We start from the raw sequence: 22,565 nt of genomic DNA on the forward strand, positions 1-22,565 counted from the left end.
CACCTTCCGGTTTTAAAGATTACGCCTTGGAAGCCGGGCGTGGTGGTGCACGCCTTTAATCCCAGCACTCGGGAGGCAGAGGTAGGCGGATCGCTGTGAGTTCGAGGCCAGCCTGGTCTACAAAGTGAGTCCAGGACAGTCAAGGCTACACAGAGAAACCCTATAGATGGATTGCTTATTCCGGAACAGCGATGGAGACTCTCCCATGGGAATAGGGGGTGCTTATGTGGCAAAGGCTGGAGGTGACCCTTTATAGGGGTGGGATGAGGGTGTTGTTTGTATCCATAAGGGGCTAGGTTGGTTCTGAAGTCTCTCTTTCTCTGGGTTTAGGATGCAGCCACAGATGCCAGGGCGCTTGGGGGTGCCATGGTGTTCTCTGTGATTGTCTAGGTGAAGCCATGGGTGCCAGGACAGCCTCTCATTCTTTTCTTGCTCTCTGCTATGACCGGCTGACTGAGCAAGGTTATTTGTAGGAACCCTGTCTTGTGACCAAGACAATCTATCAAAGACACTGACAGTTCCAGTGTCTACACCATAGCCCACCTCAGATTTTGCCTGTCGTTCCTACCAGGACATTTATCTCTGCCCCCCCCCCCACTCCAGTCCAAGGCCCAGTTTGATTGTTCTTTCTCTTTGGTCGCCTTTAGAGTTATTTCTCAACGTTTATCTTTGATGGCTTTTATGATTTTGAAGCCAGGCATACTTTGTAGGGCCTGATGCGAAATCAAAATGTGGGGACCCTTGCTAAAGTAAACAGGCAAACAAAACAACTGAGACTGGTACCATCTAGAGTGGGATCTTCCTTCTTTCCTTCCTTCCCTCAGTTTCTCTCCTCTCTCTCTCTCTCTCTCTCTCTCTCTCTCTCTCTCTCTCTGTTTTGTTTGTTTGTTTTTTAGACAGGATTTCTCTGTGTTATCTTGGCCATTCTGGACTCACTTTGTAGACCAGGCTGGCCTTGAACTCACAGTGATCCACCTGCCTCTGCCTCCCGAGTGCTGGGATTAAAGGCGTGTGCCACCATGTCTGGCTTCTTTCTTTTGTTTTCAAGACAGGGTTTCTCTGTGTAGCCCTGGCTGTCCTGGGATTCACTCTGTAGACAAGGCTGGCCTTGAACTCAGAGATCTGCCTGCCTTTACCTCAAATTCTGGGATTAAAGGCGTGGGCCATTACTGCCCTTCAAGTTCTTTTTCTCTACCAATTAAAGAATTAAAAGACAAGAAACATTTGAAAGTCAAGCAAAGCCAAATTTTATCCAAAGAGGACAATTTTTATTAGAGTTAAAAAAAAAAAAGAGCTGGGCGTGGTGCTGCACGCCTTTAATCCCAGCACTCGGGAAGCAGAGGCAGGTAGATCACTGTGAGTTAGAGGCCAGCCTGGTCTACAAAATGAGTCCAGGACAGCCAAGGCTACACAGAGAAACCCTGTCTTGAAAAAAACCAAACCAAGCAAAACCAAACCAAACCCCCAAAAACCTAGGTGGGTGAGTTGTATATCTCAGCTGCTGTTCAGCGGAAGAGAAAGGAGACAGAAAAAATGGCATTGGCTCAGCAGTTAAGAGCACTGCCTGGGCCTGCCATGGTGGTGCACACTTTTAATCCTAGCACTCGGGAGGCAGAGGCAGATAGATGATCACTGTGAGTTCAAGGCCAGCCTAGTCTACAAAGTGAGGCTAGGACAGCTAAGGCTACACAGAGAAACCCTGTCTCGAAAAAACAAACAAAAACAAAAAAGAGCACTGCCTGTTCTTCCAAAGGCTCAATTCTCCACAGCCACATTACAATCATTTATAATGAGATCTGGTGGCCTCTTATGGCCTGCAGGCATTACATGCAGGCGGAACATTGTATGCATAATAAATAAATCAATCCTTTTTTAAAAAAAGATATAAACAAAAAATTTTTAATGCCGTGCAGTGTTGGCTCTGTTTTTTAACAATTAAACTTTATTATACACCCCAACTAGCATACACAAGAAGGAAAAAAAGGTTAAAGGGACAGAAGAGTGAACCGTCCGGTATCCGTTCCACGGGACGGGTCCTTAGGTATTTCTCTGTCCTGTGTGCTGGTCTGGTCCGATTGTTCTCTCCGCGCCCTCTCCTCGCCTCAACTTGTTGGTTTTTTTTCCCCCACCTTCCCAGTCACACGTAAAGGGCGGTCTCCTTCTCCCTTCGAGGGTCAATTAGGAAAACAATAGCCACGGTGGGGTTTTCAGGTCGGTAGGCTTCCTGAATTTCAAGCCCAGGAAGGCTCTAAACAGTCTGTCACAAGGTATTCATGGGGTGCCCCAAGGGTAAAGCCCTCCAAGATTGCTTCCACCTGTGACAAAGCTTAATCTTTCCCACAGTGCAGTTTGAGTTAGGCCAGCGTGAAGGTCAGCTACGTGGCAGGACGTCTTGACAGGAGGAGGATAGAGACCATAAAGTGCCAGAGGAAGCATGTTTAGGTTCAGCGTCAGAGCATTTGAGAGGGGAAAGAAATCACACCTTTCCAAGTGGGCACATCCACCAGAAACTCAAGGCAGTCTGTAGGGACTGTGCTGGGTGGGAATTCTGGGGAGAGAAAGTGGGCTGGAGAGATGGCTCAGTGGTTAAGGGCACTACCTACTTTTCCAGGGGCCAGCACCCATGTGGTAACTCAACAGTCTGTAACTCCAGTTTCAGAGGATCTGATGCCCTCTTCTGGACTCCCCAGCATCAGGCATGTGTATGGTACTCAGAAATACATGCAGGCAATATAACACACACACATACACACATACATGCACACACGCACGGATTTGTTTTGTTTGCTTGTTTGCTTTTTCAGTTTTTTGAGACAGAGTTTCTCTGTGTAGTCCTAGCTCTCCTGGAACTCACTCTGTAGACCAGGCTAGCAGAGACCCACCTCCGGAATGCTGGAATTAAAGGCCTGTAACACCAATGCATGGTTTACATATGGAAATTTAAATACCAAAAAAAAAAAAAAAAGATTAAAAAAAGTATGTTTGTATCTTTTTAGTGTGGATTATGGCGCACAGGCCTTCCTGAGGGGCAGTTCCTTTGCCTGGTGATTGACCTGTCTCACTGGACTGTTTTGAGTAGCTTGGTTTATCTTTGTTTTTGAAGCAGGGTCTCTGTTGTAGGAAGACTGCCTTGACTTTCACTATGTAGACTGGTCTAGAGCCTCTTGTATCTGCCTAATCCCCAAGAGATGGGATTAAAGGCGTTGGTCCCCAACCTGGCCCTGTTTTAGGTGTCTTGGAATGAGAGGTCTTTACTCTCTCTTCCTCTTGACCAGAAGAAGCTAGTTTTCCTTTAGGTGGCCTTTTGGTTGTAGGGGTGGCTGAGGAGACGCCTCAGCAGGTGAGAGTGCTGGCTGTGTGACCTGAACCATGGAAAAGAGAAAGGAGAGGGTTGGCTCTAGGAAGTCTGACCTACACTTGTGTGCCATGGTGTTATGTACCCACTGCTATCACACACCGACAGTAGCAGCTGATTAACTCAGAATTTCCAGGTATCAAGGGCAATTATTTTTTTAAAAACAGATCTTGCCTCGGGTTTATTTGTGAAAACAGCATAGGACACTGGTCATCTGTGAATAGTGTGTAGGTGGGTGTGTCACATCAGTCCGTCTGTCTTCACATTGGCAGAAGCCCTTTTTTTTTTATGGGGCCTTCACAGGGGCCTGGGCACCATTGGGAGCCTGAGCTGGGCCCGAAGCCTGGGCCTTAGCTGGAGCTGTGGCCTCTGCTTTGGTTTGCACCTTGGGCTTTGGTTGGCAGAGTCTCCGATCCCTGGCCGTATAGCTTTGAATCCTCTTCCCAAGCCTGGGGTGAGCAATGAAAGCAAGTCGGCTTAGTTTGCATCTGGGGCCCTTTGGCATCTTGGGCTTAACGGCCTTAGGCTTCACAAGGGCCTTAATGGCCTCTGCATGGCACTTGTTGCTTTTGCGTTGTTTGCCTGCATCTTTTTCAGGCCTTTCTTGTTGTGCTTCTTGGCAAAGCACCATGTTCCTCAGGAACTTGGGGTCAACCCCCTTAAGAGATTCGTATCTTTGTGACGGGGTTTCTTGATGCCATTTGTGGGTGGTGTAGTTCTTGGGGTTGGCCATGTCTGCACAGTAACCTGAGGATCCCGAAGCTCCCAGGACGGGACTCTTACAGCAAGTCCCAAGCCTGAGACTCTCCCGGCCAAGACCTGAAGTCACCTTGAAGCACAGTTTGTCCTGTGGCGCTGCCTTCACACATTCTCTCAGACGCTGCATTTCTCAGGGCAGTGCCCAAGGCAAGGTCCAAGGCCTGACTTCCTTAGAAGACACTGAAAATCTAGTGTCACAGGGGTTCGCTGGGTCTAACCTCTTTCTGTCTACCATGAGCACCAATGTGTGGGCTTGAACCCTGGCCTTCCTGAGCCATGCTTCTTGGGGCCTGTGTGGGTCAGACTCAGTCATCTGTCCTCCCAGAATTCATTGTTTGTTGTTTTTTTGTTTTTGTTTTTGAGACAGGGTCTCTCTGTGTAGTCTTGGCTGTCCTGGACTCACTTTGTAGACCAGGCTGGCCTTGAACTCACAGAGATCCGCCTGCCTCTGCCTCCTGAGTACTGGGATTAAAGACGTGTGCCACCACCGCCCGGCCTCATTGTTTGTTTGTTTTTGTTTTGTTGAGACAGGATTTCTCTGTATAGCCTTGACTGTCCTGGACTTGCTGTGTAGACCAGGCTGGTCCGTCTGCCTGTGTCTCTCCGAGTGCGCCACTGAGGAAGAAATAAGGCCACATGGAGATGCTGCAGCTGCTCTTGTGAACCAGCCACAAGCCTAATGCTGCCTTAGATTCTCAACAGCCACAGATACTCAGGCATGGCACAGACTGTGCTGTAGACTGAGCAGATTCTGTTCCTGAGATTTCAGAGGAAGCCTGGATGGCTGACGTGCTAAATCATAGACGCTAATACGGTCAAGGCCAGCAAATGGCTCCTCACAAACAACTGTGAGGCCTGAAGTAACCATAGCTCCCTTCTGTGACCTGTGTTCAGAGAGGCTGCTCTTGGGTTGAGAGGGAGGGGATATTAAATGATCTGGTTTGAACCACTGTGGTGATGTGGAGAGACCATGTCTCTCTGCTCTTTGCTAAATGTGGTCAGCAGCAAGCCAGGCCTGCCGGCATCCTCTCTGCCTCCAAAGGTTCTTTCTTCTCCAACTGCCAGGAGCAGGCCGCTGACCAGGCAAGTTCTGACTTTGATGTTCTCTATTTTAAAGTCGGCTTCTTCCTCACAGGTACTATCCTATTCTAGCTGGGCAGACACCTGAGCCGGGAACGGCCTTTTTAGCTAGAGATGACGTTCCCTCAAACATGGTGGAGAGAAACAGCCCACACGGAGCATGTACAAGTACTTATGGGGCTTTTGCCTGGGAAATAGACAAAATGGCTTACAGGGTGAATGTCTGCTAGACCCAAGTGTATTAAGGCTTCTTTTTTTAAAAAATATATAACAGGTTAAAAAAATCCGAGGAACCGGGTTTGGAGGCACATGCCTGTAATCTCAGCACTCTGGGAAGCAGAGACAGGAAAATCTCTGTGAGTTTGAGGGCAGCCTGGTCTACAAAGTGAGTCCAGGACAGCTAAGGCTACAGAGAAACCCTGTCTCGAAAAAAACAAAACAAAAGGACCCTGCCCCAAAACCTAACAGGTTTCTGTGTCTTTTATTTATATAATAGTAGGTTAAGGAATAACTGCAGCCTTAATAATTATGTTAATCAATATTAAACATTAATAATTCCACAACAAACAATAACAACAACAACAAAAACCAATCCAAGCTGGGTGGTAGTGGCTCATGCATTTAATCCCAGCACTTAGGAGCCAGAGGCAGGTAGATCTCTGTGAGTTCAAGGCCAGCCTGGTCTACAGAGCGAGTTCCAGGACAGCCAGGGCTATACAGAGAATTCTTTTCTTGAAAAACAAACAAAAACCAAGCTGAGCATGGTGGCACACACCTTTAATCTCAGCACTCAGGAGGCGGAGACACAGGGATTTCTGTGAGTTCGAGGCCAGCTTGGTCTACAAATCGAGTCTAGGACAGCAAAGGCTACACAGAGAAACCCTGGTTGGAAAAATAAACAAACAAACGAAACAAAAAATTAAGACCAAAGCATACATGAGCAACAAGCCTCATCTCATCTTTTGTTAGCATGTCTCCCTCTGCCCATTCAGCAGGCTGTGGTGGTGCTTGAGGCAGGACAAAACTGACGCTAAATATAGGAGAAGTATCAGGTGGTTTTGTTTTGTTTTTCTTTTCTTTCTTTTCTTCTTCTTTTTTTTTCTTTAGATTTCTGGGGATTGACCAAAGTCTGTAATCTACCTGTTACAATCAGGCACAGTTTCCCACCTGTGCACCATTCTGCCCTTGAGCTTTGCAGGCTGGTGGGCCGTGGGTGAGCCCAAGACCGCAGAGCCTCCTCCTCCTGCTGCTGCCTTCCTCCTCTGGTGTAACATTCTGGCCTTGTGGTTCAGTCTGGGCCTTCTGATAAAGCCGGGGGATGGTCGATGTGTGAGCTAGTGAGAAATCACAAGAAGGGTGGAAGAGATTACCAGTTGCAGTGGGCAGTAGGCAGTCCCACCCCGTTATAGCTTTGGATAAAACATTTCTTCGGTGATCAGCATCTGCAGCTTCATTCAAAGACAAGATGGGGAAGGGGACATAGGAATAGGAAGACAGAGATGCTGGGACATTTATCTCATGTTAGTCATCTCTCAGGTATCTGTAGGGTCCAGTAAAGAGTCTGTTACTAGCAAAGGCAACCTCAAACTCCCGCAGTTACCTAGGCAACCGTGGGGTCTACATCACATGGAGGCAGAACAGCCCATCACGTATGGCTCAATTGAGTGAACTCCAGAATAAGCCTTTTTAAGGTCTCATGTAGCCTGGGCTGGTCTTGAATGTGTGTGTAGCCAAGGATGAACCTTGATCCTCCTGCTTCCACTTTCCAGGTGCTGGAATTGTAGGCTTGTACCACCATGCTTGTTTTCGGATGCACAGGATGGAACTCAGGGCCTCGAGCTTGTCCTTCCTCTGCCAAACTAACTTAATGTACTGTGTGTCCTGTGTGTGTGTGTGTGTGTGTGTGTGTGTGTGTGTGTGTGTGTCGGTGTGTGTGACATAATAAAGATTCCACACATGAAAATATGCAGTGCTTGTCTTTCTGAGTCTGGCTTATTTCACTTAATGTCATGATCTCCTGTACTGGGCATTTTCCCACAAAGGACATAGTTCATCTCCTTCGTGGCTCAAGAGGATTGCATTGTGAACATATACTACATTTTCTTCTTTCATCTGCTGATAGGCATCGAGACGGATGCTTTGTCTTCGCTGCTGTAGACAATGCTGCAGTAAACATGGATATTCTGATATCTCTGTGGTGTGATGATTTATAGATCCTTTTTGGGCAAATACCCAGGAGTGTTGAGTCATATGGTAGATCCATTTTAATTTTACCTTATTATATTTTGTTTTTGGAGACTTGGTCTAGCTATGTGGCTCCGGCCAGCCTGTAAATCACTATGTAATTTTGATTGTCCTTGAACTCACAAAGATTCTTCTGTCTCTGCCTTCTGAGCGCTAAAATTAAAGACATGATTGACACAGCCACATCTAACGGGAACAACAAAGGTCATAAAGCCAACACAGCTGCTTGACAACGCTCCAGCAAAGCTGAGCCGAGTGATGCAATCACTGTGGTGCAGTCTCCCACTTTTTGGCCTTGATCGCCATATGTTGCATGCTTGGGGGGCTTTTATTATTTGTACAACTTGAGAATATTGGATTGATGGAATTTTTTTTGTTTGTTTTTCAAGACAGGGTTTCTCTGTGTAGCCTTGGCTGTCCTGGACTCTCTCTGTAGACCAGGCTGGCCTTGAACTCACAGCGATCTGCCTGCCTCTGCAGGCCTGACCTGGAAATTTTTTATGAATAATTTACTCCCTCTCCCAGGATTACTGCTTCTAAGCTTCCCCAGGAATGTCCTGACCTTAACACCCATCCTGCTTTTAGGGAGATATCTTTATCTGGCCCTACTTGAAGGTCTTCCTTATGCCCTGGAGGTTGTGACTCAAATAAATATGCCAGAAACCTTCTTTTAAAAAAAGATTTATTTATTTATTTATATGTATACAGGGCTCTGCCTGAGTGTACACCTGCCCACCAGAAGAGGACATCAGATCACATTATAAATGGTTGTGAGCCACCACGTGGTTCCTGGGAATACTCAGGACCTCTGGACGAGTGCTCTTAACCTCTGAGCCATCTCTCCAGCCACCAGAGACCTTCTTATGAGGCTCTGAGATACTTTTGGAACATCCTGGAACATCCGCTCCTGCACTTGCTCTTACTCAGGAACAGATAATCAAAACAAAGTAAAATTTAAAAGGTAAACAAGAGTCAGTGGGTTAGAGGAGTTGCCAGTAGATCAAATAAACAGCCTCTTCTCACTACTAATGGACAAATAATGATGTGGATAAATGATAAAAGAATAAGGTATTAAGATCTCCCTTTCTTAGGAAAAGTCAACTCATACAGGGCCACTATGGTGGTATATGACCAAGGAACAAAAGAATGCCAAGATTAGACATATGAATAAATTCTACAAATATATAAGATATAAACATTGTATTATGGCAGAAATAGGATAGTGGCTGCAATGGCTTTGACTTGAAGACTTTTCCCAGGCCTAATGACAGTTATCACTCTGAGTATTAAAAGTTGATAATACACTGCTTGGGACATGACAGTCTGCCCAGGCTGGCTTGGAGATTCTCTTTCAAGTCTGCTGCCCTTGAAACTGCAAAGACTACCAGTCTGAGAACAGGCTGTCATGTTTTGACAAAATAGGCCCTTGAAACTACTCGACTGTTAAAAGTTGGCTTGTGGGGTTGACAGGAGAAATGGTTGTAACTCTGTTCTGTCACAGTTTATCAACGATGACTAAACTTATAACCCAGAGGAAGTTGAAACATGTGTCCGGGGACAAACATGATATGATCTATGTTTCGGAACAACGTGAGCCCTGTACAAAGAAGCTGTCTCATTTCCAGTCAGTCAGGCTGCAAAACGCACCCCATCCCCATGCCTGTCTCAATTCCTCCCTCATCTCGCCTGCTTCCACCCTTCTTCAGGCCTTGTCCTCATCTGGGCTGTAACCCGGCACATGCCTAGTTTTAGTTTTTTTTAAAATAAAATTATGGAGGTCAAAGGGCATCTTTCAAGTGTTGGTTCACTCCTTCCTTCACGTGGGTCCTGGGACTAGAACTCAGGCCATTAGGCTTGGCAGCCAACATTTTTTACCCACTGAGCCATCTTGCCAGCTCCTGTCTTTAGTCTTTGGAGGTTTCTGTATGCTGGTTTTCATAGTGGCTGTGCCAGCTCGCACTCTCCCAGCAGAATGGATAGGCTTCTTTCTCTCACCTCACCAGCATTGCTGGCATTTCTGGATGACAGATATTCTGACCCAGGTGAGACAGCATCTCAATGTTTTTGTCTTGTGTAGCCTGCTGCTGGGATACAGGCATGTGATGCCATGCCTGCTGCTAACACGATGCTGCAGATTTCACTCAGTGCCTATCAGCTGCTCTGCATTCCCAGTTCTCAGAAGATGCCTTTATCTTAAAGTTGACCCACCCACACAGGCCCTCCTACCTTCTTCCAGCCCTGGCTTAGTAACTTAAGCTTTGGAACCATATCATTGTCCATCTCAGTCACTAACCCAGCTCAGATTCAGGAAGGATGGGCGGGGCAGAATTCTCCTCTAATCCGTTTATGTGAAGCCGACATCTCTCAACCTTGAGAGCCTGTCTTGGTAACTTTGTGTTGATAAAGTGATGCGAAGGAAATCCTTAAAGGCCAGTAAGTATTAAATTCTGGTTCCTGGCTCCCCAAGAAGACAGCAGACTTAGAAGCACGTCAAACTCGCCAGTCAATTCCAAGCACAGTTCCTTGGCCTGACAACTTAAGAGGGATTGTGGCAAAGTGTTCTGGGGACAGCGGGGGTGGGGGTGGGGGGGGGGAAGATTAGGTGAAAGAGAGATGTAAAAGATTAGCCCCACACCTCCACCACTGGCTTTCCGCAGGGTACAAGAACAAGGAAGGTTTTCCATAGAACTCACCTTGTAATTGATCGTTTATTATTCTTTATTTTAAAAGTTTAAATTATGCTGGGAGTGGTGGCGCACGCCTTTAATCCCAGTACTCAGGAGGCAGAGGCAGGCGGATCACTGTGAGTTGGAGGCCAGCCTGGTCTACAAAACAAGTCCAGGACAGCAAAGACTACACAGAGAAACCGTGTCTCGAAAAAACAAACAAACAAACAAACAAACAAAAAAGTTTAAATTACATTTGTGTGTGTGTTTTGTATGCCCTGGCATGTGCATGCATGCCCACACCAGTGCATGAGCTCAGAGGACAACTTGAAGAGTCTCAGTGTTGAAACTCAGACCATCAGACTTGACAATAGGCATCACTGAACATTGCTGTTGGCCCTATTTTATTAAAAATTATTTATGTATTTGTTCTATCTATCTATCGAGATATACGTAGTTTCACATGCATGTATATGTGTGCAGTACCTGTAGGGTTGAGAAGAGGGTGCTGGATCTCCTGGAATTGGAATTACAAACAGTTGCAAGGTGCCATGTAGGTGCTAGGAACCGAACCTCCTCAAGAACAAGTGCTCTCAACGGCTGAGTCAGCTCCCTACTTTCTTTTTTTTATTTTATTAATTTATTCATATTACATCTCAATGGTTATCCCCTCCCTTGTATCCTCCCATTCCTCCCTCCCTCCCGCTTTCCTCTTACTCCCCTCCCTATGGCTGTGACTGAGGGGGACCTCCTCCCCCTTGTATATGCTCATAGGGTATCAAGTCTCTTCTTGGTAGCCTGCTATCCTTCCTCTGAGTGCCACCAGGTCTCCCCATCCAGGGGACGTGGTCAAATATGAGGGACCAGAGTTTGTGTGAAAGTCAGTCCCCACTCTCCACTCAACAGTGGAGAATGTCCTGTCCATTGGCTAGATCTGTGTAGGGGTTTGAAGTTTACTGTACGTATTGTCCTTGCCTGGTGCCATAGTTTGAGCAGGACTTTATTTTTTGAGTAAGGGTCTCGTAGCCTGGGCTGTCCTCAGACTCCCTATGGAACCAAGGATGCCTTCGAACCTGCGATGGTTTTGCTGCACTCCTGAGTGCTGGGCTTGCAGGCACACACCTGTGCTTGGTGTATACGTGCTGGGTGAGCACCCCACTCACTCGCGTACCCCAGCCCCCACACTGATGTCATTACCACTCTAGCAGTGTTAGGAAGACACAGAGATCTGAATTCATGCACGATTGTCCTTATGCCTGAGGAAACAAGGCTCGACTCCCAACAGGGTATGGCGGCACACACCTGCGATCCTAGTACTGAGGAAGTGGAGGCAGGATGCTCTTGATCCCAGTCTGGACTACGCAGCAACGTCTGACACACAGCTGGAGGCACTTGGGAGGCAGAAGCAGGCAGGTCTTTGTGAGTTCCAGTCCAGCCAGGAATACACGGCGAGAGCCTGTCTGGACAAAGAGACGATCTGACACATGTACAAAAGACAGAAGACTCAGCTCCAATGGATTGTGCTTTATGTATCCTGCTGACATCTGATCCACCCCACTCTCCAACCCTGCCTCCCCTGGCCCTGCTTTCTCCAGACTTTTAAACACACAGATGTGATAATGGGTCACTTTCCTCAAATGCTCCATCAGCGTGTGACCCCTGACTCCAGGACCCAAGACGCAATGCTAAGGGGCATGCGAATCCTCTAGACACCAGGCATGGCAGCACCGTCTGGGTAGTTGCTTGCTGGTGACTGTGTAGGTGGATGCGGCTCTCCGTTGTCTGGGTGGTATTCTGCCAGGATGTAGAGAAAGCCACCCAAGGCTGCGACTGCGGTGGCTGTGTTGTGGCAAGAGCAGCCATCTGTGGGGAGGGAGAGAAGTCCTGGGACCAACTTGGCCCTTTGTTCAATACACTCCATCATAAATGCTTTACGAGTCCCCAACACCCCCCTCCCACCTCCATCAGCCAATCTGCCAGGCACTGTGTAGGTATATTGACATCCTGTACAGAACTAAGCTGCCCATCATAGATACTGACCTTTCCCTTTGCCCCTACAAGAAGAAGGGCTCATCAGTGGCTTGGGCCTTTTTCCACTGAAGGCAAACAGTGTCAGAAGGGAAAAAACAGAGGTGAGAGTAGCTCAGTAGTAGAGCACGCATCTAGGATGCCAAGGCCCCTGGTTTTATCCCCTGGTTCTGGGGGAAACCACCACCGCTAAACAGGAGAAAGCCTTAATAGCTTGGGTGATGGGTAAGTGACCCTCTGGGTATTTGTCACCTGTGAACAGTTTTTCCCGCCTTCTCACTCTTCTCAGAACGCCCTGATGATGTGGAACTTCCGGAAGTTTACCCTTTGGGGCTGGAGAAGAGCCAAAGGTGAAGTTCTCAGGGTAAACTTTAACATTCATTCAATAAACATTTCCCCCTGCTGACCCTCAAAGGACTCAGTGGTTCTAGGTTTCTGCTGTGTCTTTCTGCAGAGCCCACCTCAGGGTCACACTTGTCCTCACCACAGTCCACCCCCCCCCCAATATCAGAATCCCTGGAGAGGCTCCTAAGAAATGCAAGAGTCTGCCCTGCTTGACCCCTCACTCTAAGTGCTGGGCCTAGGACTCTGCATCCTGTTTACAGGATATAATATTGTTTTTGTTTTATTGGGATATGAGTCTATGTAGCTCTGACTGTCCTGGAACTCACTCTGTAGACCAGGCTGACCTTGAACTCACAGAGATCCACTTGCCTCTGCTTCCTGAGAGCTCAGATTAAGGGCGTGCACCACGATGCCAGATTGTTGTTTTGAGATCAGTTCTCACTCTATAGGCCAGGCTGGCCTTGAACTTGTAGCAGTCCCCCTGCTGCAGCCCCCAAGCATTGGTGTTATAGATATAAGCCACTCTAAGCTGTTTTTTGAAACTTCTTTTAAGTATTTATTTTATTTATTTAGTTTTGTGGTACTTAAGATTGAATCTGTGTTCTTGTACATGTGGGCCTGCACTCCACCCACTTAGCCCTTTTAAAAACTATTACTAGTGATGGAGAGATGGCTCAGCGGTCAAAAGCCCTGGCTTCTCTCCCAGAGGATCTAGGTTTGAGTCCCAGGTCCAATGCGGCAACTCACAACCATCTGTAACTGCAGTCCTAGGGGATCTGAGACCTCTTCTGGCCTCTGTGTGCACTGCTTACATACGGGGCACAGACATAATATATGTGGGAAAAACACTCATACACATAAAAATAAATTAAAAATAAAATCACTATTACATTTAAGTGTGTGTGTGTGTGTGTGTGTGTGTGTGTGTGTAGAAGTCAGAAGATGACTTGTGGGTGTCACTTCTCTTCTACCATGTGGGTCCAGGTCATCAGATTGGTTTGGTGGCAAGGGCTTTTACACCCTAAGCCTTCTTGAAGCCAGGCTCATTTGTTAAAATGTTCTTTTGAGGCAGGATCTCACTGAGTTGTTCAGGCCAGCCTAAAGCTCACTCTAAGGCCAAACAGGCCTTGGCCTTCGGTTCTCTGGCTTCAGCCTCTTCAGAGGCTAGGATGACAGAGACACATCGCCACTTCTTAGAGCATCACCATGCCGTAGCGCATCACCACATCTTATCGGCTGCTTCAAGGACCCCAAGCTTCTCCATAGAGATTCTGGGATTTCCTGGGAATCTGCCCTATGGCAGGCACAAGCCAGGGGTTCATGGAAGGTGGTGGGTGATGCTTGTGCCCATTTATTTACAGCTGAGGAAAATGAGTCCCAGAGAGTAAATTGACCTAGCTCAAAGATATCCTGAGGTCACATGCCACAAAATTGGAAAGGCTCATCTGGGGTTTCTTAACTATGTACCCGCTCCTGGGGGTCTTCCCTGACTGCTCCCGTCAAAGAGCCTTTCCCAGTGTTTGGTGCTCTTTCATCTCTTGGCAGAAGTTGGCATGACCATATCTACTGGTGTCTTGAGGGGGTTTCTACACCTTTCTTTCTGCTTTGACTTTCCCCAGCATTGGATAACATCTGGCAAATCCACAGATGTTCAGGGAATGTGGAAGGAATGAATTTGTTAACGCAGGGGCAGTGGGCTAGGCTCCCCCATAGGGCTGCCTTCCCGCTTGCTGAACTGGGCCCTCAGAATGCCAAACCCCATCCACACCTTTGTGTGTGTGCTTGCTTGTTCTAAATCACCATCAGTTCTCAGTGCCAGTGCATCCTTTCCTTGAGTGACCCAGAAACTGGGACCCCACCCACCACTGCTCCCAGCTGAGGCAGACAGGCAACTCACCAGGCTTCCCAAAGCACCCAACCTCGGGGTTCTGCCAGCTGAGGATGGCTTCCAGCCAACGCAGCTTGTAGAAGTCGGAGAAGCCGGCCATGCCACAGAACATAACTGCGAACACATCAACGTCCCTCTGCAGGCCTGTTTCCACCTCCTCCCATTGTCCCTGGGGCCACCACACAAGGGGGTTCTTAAGCGACCTGCCTGTCTCTCCTGGCACTGCTCTAGGGTTCCAGGTGCAGGAAGGATGTTCTGCCTTGGCCACCAGAGGCTCCAAGGCCCTAGTCCTGCCTTTCCTGTGCTATCACAGGCCAATGGGAGTCAGGTGTGTGTTTGTGGGGGTGTTTGGATACCCCACCAAAGAAGCAGACATTCAGAGATCCCTCTCTTTATCTCCAAGACCTTGGTGTGGGTGGGGTCTGTGTGCCCATTGATCAGTCTGACCAGAACTCCCCAAGTAGATCAGACTTGGTGGACAACGAGCAGTCACTGTGATGAGTAGACGCATGATGATCAGTTACATTTAAGTCCCAAATAAGCAACATGTGTGCAAGTACACATGGAGGCCAGAGGTTAACTACGGCACCATCCCTAAAGAGCTGTCCACCTTATTTTTTTTTAGTACATTATTTATTTTCATATCGTGTGTGGGCATGTTTGTGTGCCGTGGCACGTGTATAGAGATCAGAGGACAACGTGTGGAGATTGATTCTTTCCTTCCACCATGTGGATCTCAGGGACTGAATTCATGTTTTTGGGTGTAAAGGCGAGCAGGTTTTTTTTTCACCCACCGTGAGTCATTTAGCCAGCCCCACCTTTATTTTTCAAGACAAGGTCTCTTGGTGGGACCTGTGACTTACTCCTTACTTAAGCTCGCTGGCCACCAAGTCCAGGGGATCCACCTGTCTCTGCCTCCCCTTGCAACCCCAGGGATCCGCCTGTCTCTACCTCCCCAGCAACCCCAGGGATCTGCCTGTCTCTGCCTTCTTTGCTCTAGGATTACAAGTATGTCACCACACCTGGCTTTTCCCACAGGAGTGCTGAGGATCAAAGTCAGGCCCTCATGCATGCAAAGCACGCCCTTCTTTGCTGACTAAGCTATCTCCCCAGGCCCGTGCCCTCTGTTTACTTGCTTAACTTAGCAGTCCCAACTATGCTTGTGCATGCCCTTTGCGAACGCCCCTCTACTCTGCCCTGAGGGCAGAAGGGCGGGCTCACTGTTTTCCATGAAGAGGTCTTGGATGGGGTAGGTGTAGCCGATGGCCTCGGCTCTCCGGTTCAGGTCCATCATATTGGCACAGAAGATATCCATGTAGTGCTGGCTCTGCTGGAACAGTCCCTCTGTGCACCCTTGCTGAGGGACAGACAGCAGCAGATGAGAAGGTAGGTGTGTGGGAGACACATGTGCAGTCAGGGAAGGCCTGCATCTCTAAGCTGGTCTTACAGGGGCTGTGTTTGGAGGATGCTCTCTCCTCCTTCCCCAGCCACACTCCCCACTCTGCAGGTCAGCACAATCAGGCGTGGTCACTAGATTGTCAAGAGCCTCAAAGCCTTTTTCCGGAAAGGGAAGGGCCTGCATGTGTGCCCAAGCTTTTGTTATTCTGAGCTGCTCTCATCTTCGCGGTAGACTTACAAAAAGAATCTCAGAACACTTTGTAGTGTTTCAAGTAGGATTATGGTTTTGTGTTGCGTTGCGCTCATAGGTTGGACACTAGCGCCAGAGCTTAGACTCGAGGGGCTTTGGCTTTGGTGGGCAATAGCGAGGTAATGCCTGACAGGGGAGCAAACACTGGGTGGCACCCTGCAAATTTTATCCTCTTCACTGAGGGCTCAGAAGGCAGCTCCAAGTCCTGCTAGAAAGCGTGGGCCAGGGAGCCATACAGGGTCGCCATGCCACGCTGTGGGAAGAGAAGGGGAGCCAGGGAGCCCTTCGGGGTCGCCACACCGCACTGTAGGAGGAGAAAGGGGAGCTGGGGAGCCCCTCGGGGTCGCCACACCACGCTGTGGGAGGAAAGGGGGAGTTGAGAACTGGCTTTCTTTCTCTGCTCAGCACTTACCATTCTGGCCCAGAGGAAGAAGAGCAGCTGGTGGGACAGGCTGTAGCCTGAGCAGCCGGCCTTGGTCATAAGGGTTCTGCAGAAGTCGGAGAGCCTGCAAGGCTGGCTGCTGTCTGTCCTGGAAGGAGACAACTCAAGCTGACGAGGACAAGGCTCCCTGTCCATCCCACCCGGGGTCTGCCCACTCTGTGTTTTCCTCCGTCATTATTAAGGTGACTGTTGTGGGCTGGGTGCAGGGTTGCTAAATAAAACACAGGTGTCCTGGGTCTTACTTTGTTTTGAGACAAGGTCTCATTCTGTAGCCCGGTCGGTCCTCCTGTCTCAGCCTCTTTGAGAGCTGGGACTCGAAGTATGTGACACCATGGCTGGCTCTGTCCTCATCTTGATCTAGCTCAGAGGACACAGTACTGACCCTGTCTTGAGGTTGGACAAGCGACCAGTGTGCGACTTCCTATTCTTCCATGGCGTCCCCAAATACCTTTCCTATCAGCCTCCTAAGTTGTTGTCAAACCCAACAATTTGGGGAAGTATGGTCTGGGCTCAACACTCTTGCTCACACCCTTTGTGACAATACAGGTCATTATCTAGAGTGCAGCCCCACTGTGGGTCACCTGGGAATTAGCACCTTCTCTGAAGGAGGCTGAGAAGATAGTGCCCCCCCCATGTTGCCCTGCCCCCTGCACTAAAGTGCCCTAGACCTTGCTGCAAGCCCATCCACCGCAGGAAGAAATGGGGAGGAAGACTATGTTCAGTACTGCTTGCCCAAACCCACCGAATCTGTAAAGAGCACCTAGAGCCTGTGTGGGAGATGCTTGGGACCCTGAAGTGATTTTCAGGGACTGAGGCTTTGTCCTGTGTGCAGAGGGACTCAGAGAGAGCCACTCTGGGGAGGAGGTCAAATGCCATGGTCCAGGGCAGATGAGCTCTGGATTTTGTGGAGCAGGATGGGAGATGGCTGCTGCATGTCTGCGCATGCACCTGCATTTGCTCAAAGCTCTGGTTGTGGCCAACGGGGCACCATTGGGGGTTTTAAGGTATTGGTGAGATGGGGGACCTACCCCGTTCCTAGCAGTTGCACCAGGCACGCATCACTGCTTTCCTCTGAGAATGAGTCCAGGGGCTCCAGCCAGCGGTAGACCAGGGAGGCATTGGTGCGTGTCCAGGCCTGGGGCAACTTCCAAAACCCAGGCTGAATGCTTGGCTGGAACTCTGCAGTGAAGGAGAGGTAGGAAGTGTGCTGGACGACAAGGAACCAAGGGCTACAACACTGCCGGTTATTCCCAGCCAGAAAGTGCATGCCCAGTCACGGTTGGAGTTTCTACTGCTGCGACAAAACGCCATGACCGAGATCAACTTGGGGAGGAAAGGGTTTGTTTCACCTTCAAACCCTCAGGTCACTTTCTATCACTGAGGGAAGTCAGGGCAGGGCAGGACACTGGATGCAGGAGCTGAGGCTGAGCCCGTGAAGGAATGCTTGCTCAGCCTGCTTTCTAGCAGCCAGGACCACTTTCCCAGGAGTGACCCCACCCACAGTGAGCTGTGCCCTCCCACAACAATCATCAACCAAGAAAAAAAAAAAAACACTACAGACTCTCCTACAGGCAAATTTTATGGAGGCATTTCTCAGCGTTGAGACCCTCCTCCCAAATGACTCTAGCTTTGGTGGCAGCTCTGCCTGAGCTTTCCCTGACTGAGCACAAAGTTTGAATCACAGCAGTTACTCTTTTCCTGTCAGGTCTCATGTAGCCCAGACTGGCCTCGAACTCACTATATAGCTGAGAATGACCTTGAACTCCTGACCCATCTCAGCGAGTGCTGGGACTGTGGGCATTGCCACCACAGCTGGTTTATACCGTGCTGGGCGGGAACGCAGAGCTTTGTATGTGTTAGGCAAGCACTCTACACCTGAGCTTCATTTCTGGTCCTTGGTGCCTTTTTTTTCTAAAACAACAAAACCAGAACATAATCAATAGAGTGTAGGATTTGCCTACATACACAGCCCCCCGGACACTAGGAATGCATGCGGTATTCAGACATATATGCAGGTGAAACACTTATATACATAAGTACTTTTTAAGAATATTTAAAGGGAGGCTGTTATGACCCTGAAATGCACAAAGCCTCTTACTTCCCAGGGAAGCAACATTTCCCTAATCAATAGCACAGATCTATGGACAGGCTTTGCCTAGACCACAGCATCCCCTGGAAGTATGAGGTGCTGATACAAAGCCCCAGACTTCTGGGTAGGGGTGTACAGTGGAATTATTCTGCTGTCAGTGGCCAGCCAGGGGCTTCTGAGGAGGCTGGCGCAGTGGTAAGGCCTGGTCTCACCACCACACAGCTCAGTCTGTGCTGCAAAAGAAGCTGAAACCATCCACGCTGTCTGGAAGAGAATGTGACCTGCCAGTCGACTACAAGTCATTCAGCCAGCTCAAGGGTTCCGAGGGACCAGAAATCAGGCAGCTCTGACAGGAAGACAGGGAAAGGGGCCACAGATGGACAATTCAAGGAGACAAACTTTTCTCTTGCCCATAGGACCTCTCTCCTGGCCCGTTGGCCCAGGCTGCTCAAGGCTGGACCAGGATATGTTTACCCAAAGCTAAGCACCTCTCAGCTTCCCTTTCTTCATCTAAATTGACCAATCTTAAATTAAGGGGAGGACACTCATTGTAGCTCATCAAGGACCCTTAGGAAGTCCCCAGCCCTTCAGGAGATCACCCCCTGCCTTGCGAAGAGACCATCTCTCTGTGTCCCTTTTGTGTGTGCACACCCATTCACTCTTAACCTGTTGATTCTGGTGTCTGAGATTTTTCCTTATGGCTATCTGTTGTGTACCAGAGTTTCCCTGCCTTTTAATTCTTTAATTAGCAGAGAAAGTGAGCCTGGCCTGGACCAGGTTGAGAACAGTTCCAGATTGTAAAAGTCATCACCCACGCTGGGCGGGCTTTCAGCGACGCAGCTGTCTTTGAGTCCTCCGTACTCCTGTGAGTGACCTCGGTAGACTCACTGGTTCACTCTTACTATTTTGGTTTGTTTACCCCTATATGGGGTAAACAGACATTCATGTGTCCCCAGGAAGAGTGTCACACAGCAGGCTCTGGTGTTACACATGTCCCCATCCCTGACCAGGAACAGATAAATCGGGCTTATAGTCTGGAAGCCTCTGTAGGGTCGATCCTTAAGAGGGAAAAGGTGAGGGACTTTGATACAAGATACAGAGTGGTGGGTGGGTCCTCTGTGCAAAGTGATGAATGTCTTCTCAACATCCCAGCCCTGGAGGCAGACCTGCCTCTCTGCTCTAGGACGGGCAACCAGGATTGAAACCAGGAAGCAACCGGGTCACCTGTGGCTTCCCAATGACTGGTGTGGCCTGTCCTGACCCTGCCTTGCTTCAGGAGGTGCCCCTGACTAGGTATTCCAGCGAGCACCCAGGATGCTGCCCAACCCGCTCTCACCTCTTAGGTATGTGGGGTCACTCTGCTCGAGGTAGAAGATGGATCTTTGGAGGAGAGCAGATAGCGTGTTGGCCAGCTGTCCGGCGCGCGAGCCGAGAGGCTGCAGCACAGGGTTGGGAGCCCATTGTTGCTGGACTCCTCGGAGTTGCACTGAAAGGGGAGGTCAGAAGCTGTTCGTTCTAACATCTGACCAAGCACGTGTGCAGGGAAAACACCCGTGGTTATGCGTAGGGCCCTGAGTGGAAATGAGGTGTTTGTAAAGCTGATCTGGGCTGTGGGTGTGGCTAAAAGCTTGGATTCTAGAATTGGGCTTGGGTTCAAGTCTTGATTCTCTATGCTTTTTTCATCAACTTAATTTCTTTTCCTTTGTCATCATACATTATTACTTCTTGGGGTTTTTTTGTGGATTAAATGAGCTAATATGTAGAGACTTGGCATTTTCTGTTGTACAGAGAAAGCTCTTGATAAAATTTTTGTATTAGCTTGGCAGACTGCAGTCTGTCGGGCATAAGTAGGGAGGTGTGTGGACTGGGGGAGGCATGTGGTGGCATGGATTTGTTCTTCAGGCTAGTGTCTATTCACCTACCATTAAAATGTCTTGCTGGACAGTGGTGGCACACATCCTGACTCCCAACACTTCAGAGGCAGAGGAAGGCGACTCTGAGTTTGATGTCAGCATGGTCTACAGGGAGAGTTTCAGGACACCAGAGCTACACAGAAAAACCCTGATTTGAAAAACAAACAAAACCAAAACCAAGATATCTTCACAGGTCCCTAAAAATATGATGTTGGGTTGGCACTGTACCTGCTATGCCTAACAGAAAAACCAGCCCTAAGAAAAATTATGACTAGCCGGGCATGGTGGCATGCACCTTTAATCCCAACACTCAGGAGCAGAGGCAGGTGGATCTCTGTGAGTTCCAGGCCAGGCTGGTCTACAAAGTGGGTCTAGGACAGCCAAGGCTACACAGAGAAACCCTGTCTCAAAAAAACCAAAAAGGAAAGAAAGTAAATTATTTAGTCTCTCTCCTCTTTCTCCCTTCTTTGTTTCTGTGTTGGCTTTTTTTTTTTTTTTTTTAAATTCAGACAAGATCTCTCTAGATAACCCTGGCTGTCCTGGAACTGACTATATATACCAGGCTGGCCTCAGATTCACAATGATCCACCTGCCTTGGCCACCCAAGCACTGGGATTACAAGCATACATCACCACACCCGGCTTATACGTCTTAATTTCTACAGGAACTTGGCACTGCTGTGTATGACTGTCTCAGCCTCATCCTGGAGGAGATACGAGTCTCCCTGGAGATGCCCACTGCCCGTCCAGGCAGACACCAGACATGGATCTTTGTCACTTTGGGCAGTTGACCGCTGCTCACTGCAACCCAGGTGTGTACGTGTGTGCATGCACACCATTGTGTCTCCAGTGTCTTGGCCAGTTTCCAGGCCACTCCTTACGGATCTTAGGCCTCCCAAAGCTAACAAACACTTGACTTTTCTCAGGACCTTTAACTTCCTTTTGGCAGAAGGGGAGGAAGCCAGGTTGGGGCAGTATCTGGGGGAGGGCTCCTACAGCCACCCTTAGGGGAGTGACTTTCCTTTAAGGACCCATTAAAAGTGGCTCTCTACCCGCCATGCTCACAGCCTGTGAGGAAGGGCTGCCATAGGAATCTTTTCCTTCTGACAATATCATTTCCAAATCTTTCTCATGTTGCCTTTAAGTCCTTCCTCATTCTACAAAGTTTGATAAGAGCTGGCTGAGAGCCACACACTCAGGAAGAGCCCTGGGTTTTCATCTTACCCAGGTCTCAGGTCCTGGGGGAACTGGTTTTCCTAGCACCTACCTGGGGGCGAGGCTCACATACCTTCCAGCACTTGGAACCCCACTGCGCCGTCCAGGTTGATTGTGGGCAGCCTGTCTTCCAGGAATAAGGTGGCTTTCTCTAGCGCAGTCAGGATTAGGCCTGCCATGGTGCCCTGTGCAGTGTCTGGCCATGGCAGTGAGGAGACCTGTGGTGGCAGGGCCAGCAGCAGGAGCAGAAGCAGCCAGAACCTTGCCATGAGCAGCTTTCTGTTGGCGGATGGTCACACCCTGAAGTGGCAGGCACTTTCCCAGATCCTTTAAATACCTTGTTCCCGCCTCTTCCTCCACCCCTATCCCCTAGGAAGAGTTAGAGACAAGTGCCAGGGCAGGGCTGCAGGGGCCAGCCACAGGGCCATGGGCATAGTCAGGACATTTTAAAATATGGGGTTTGCTGGTTGCCATGTGGGGCAGGGAATCCACTCTTGTCTTTGTGCATGGGTGTATATGGGTGTGAGTTTGTGTGGGGGTGCATGTGTGCATGTCTGTGTGTGTGCGCGCACGTGTGCATGTGTGTGTGTACATGCTCAAGTGCGTGTGTGCTTGTGGAAGCCAGAGGCCAACCTCTGGTTTCACTCTATAGGAGCATCCTTGATTTTGGGGGCAGAGCCTCTCATTGGCCTGAGATTTGTGATGTAGTCAAGACTGACTGGCCAGTGAGCCCCAGGTCAGGCCCTCCTGTCTCCACCTCCTGGTGCTGGGACTACAAGCTGTGTCATCGTGCATGGCTTTTTATGAAGGTCAAGCTTGTTCAGCAAGCACTTCACTGACAGATCTGTCTCACCAGCCTCCTTATCTTTCTTGACTTAGTTTTCCACTGTTGAT

The 22,565-nt window shown here is 49.0% G+C and overlaps 1 protein-coding gene across 4 annotated transcripts; it reads right to left on the reverse strand.

The window, feature by feature from the left end:
* Nucleotides 1-11,613: 11,613 nt before the first annotated feature.
* LOC311585595 (UPF0764 protein C16orf89 homolog) lies at nucleotides 11,614-21,987 on the reverse strand. Of its 4 annotated transcripts, XM_084760991.1 has the most exons (9): nucleotides 21,745-21,987; nucleotides 19,881-20,030; nucleotides 17,484-17,634; nucleotides 16,426-16,543; nucleotides 15,587-15,722; nucleotides 14,375-14,479; nucleotides 12,385-12,465; nucleotides 12,145-12,200; nucleotides 11,834-11,967 (listed from the first exon to the last, which is right to left on the reverse strand). In XM_084760991.1, the coding sequence occupies exons 1-8, from the start codon at nucleotides 21,938-21,940 to the stop codon at nucleotides 12,178-12,180; spliced, it is 960 nt and encodes a 319-aa protein (XP_084617117.1). In that variant the 5' UTR covers nucleotides 21,941-21,987; the 3' UTR covers nucleotides 11,834-11,967; nucleotides 12,145-12,177. The 4 variants fall into 4 exon arrangements, with proteins under 4 accessions (XP_084617115.1, XP_084617118.1, XP_084617116.1 ...); XM_084760989.1 differs by lacking the exon at nucleotides 12,145-12,200 and having other exon boundaries at nucleotides 11,614-11,967; XM_084760992.1 differs by lacking the exons at nucleotides 12,145-12,200; nucleotides 19,881-20,030 and having other exon boundaries at nucleotides 11,614-11,967.
* Nucleotides 21,988-22,565: the final 578 nt, after the last annotated feature.

This window comes from Acomys minous (assembly GCF_964271855.1).
Source record: "Acomys minous genome assembly, chromosome: 16".
Taxonomy (NCBI): Eukaryota; Metazoa; Chordata; class Mammalia; order Rodentia; family Muridae; genus Acomys; species Acomys minous.

What these genes read in the sequence shown, in the direction of transcription:
- LOC311585595 (XM_084760989.1), bottom strand. Translation starts at nt 21,940, where the DNA reads ATGGCAAGGTTCTGGCTGCTTCTGCTCCTGCTGCTGGCCCTGCCACCA. An exon ending in GGGGTTCCAAGTGCTGGAAG is followed by an intron (nt 20,031 to 21,744) that starts GTATGTGAGCCT and finishes CTCCCCTTTCAG; the next exon opens with TGCAACTCCGAGGAGTCCAG. An exon ending in GTGCAACTGCTAGGAACGGG is followed by an intron (nt 16,544 to 17,483) that starts GTAGGTCCCCCA and finishes GTCTCCTTCCAG; the next exon opens with GACAGACAGCAGCCAGCCTT.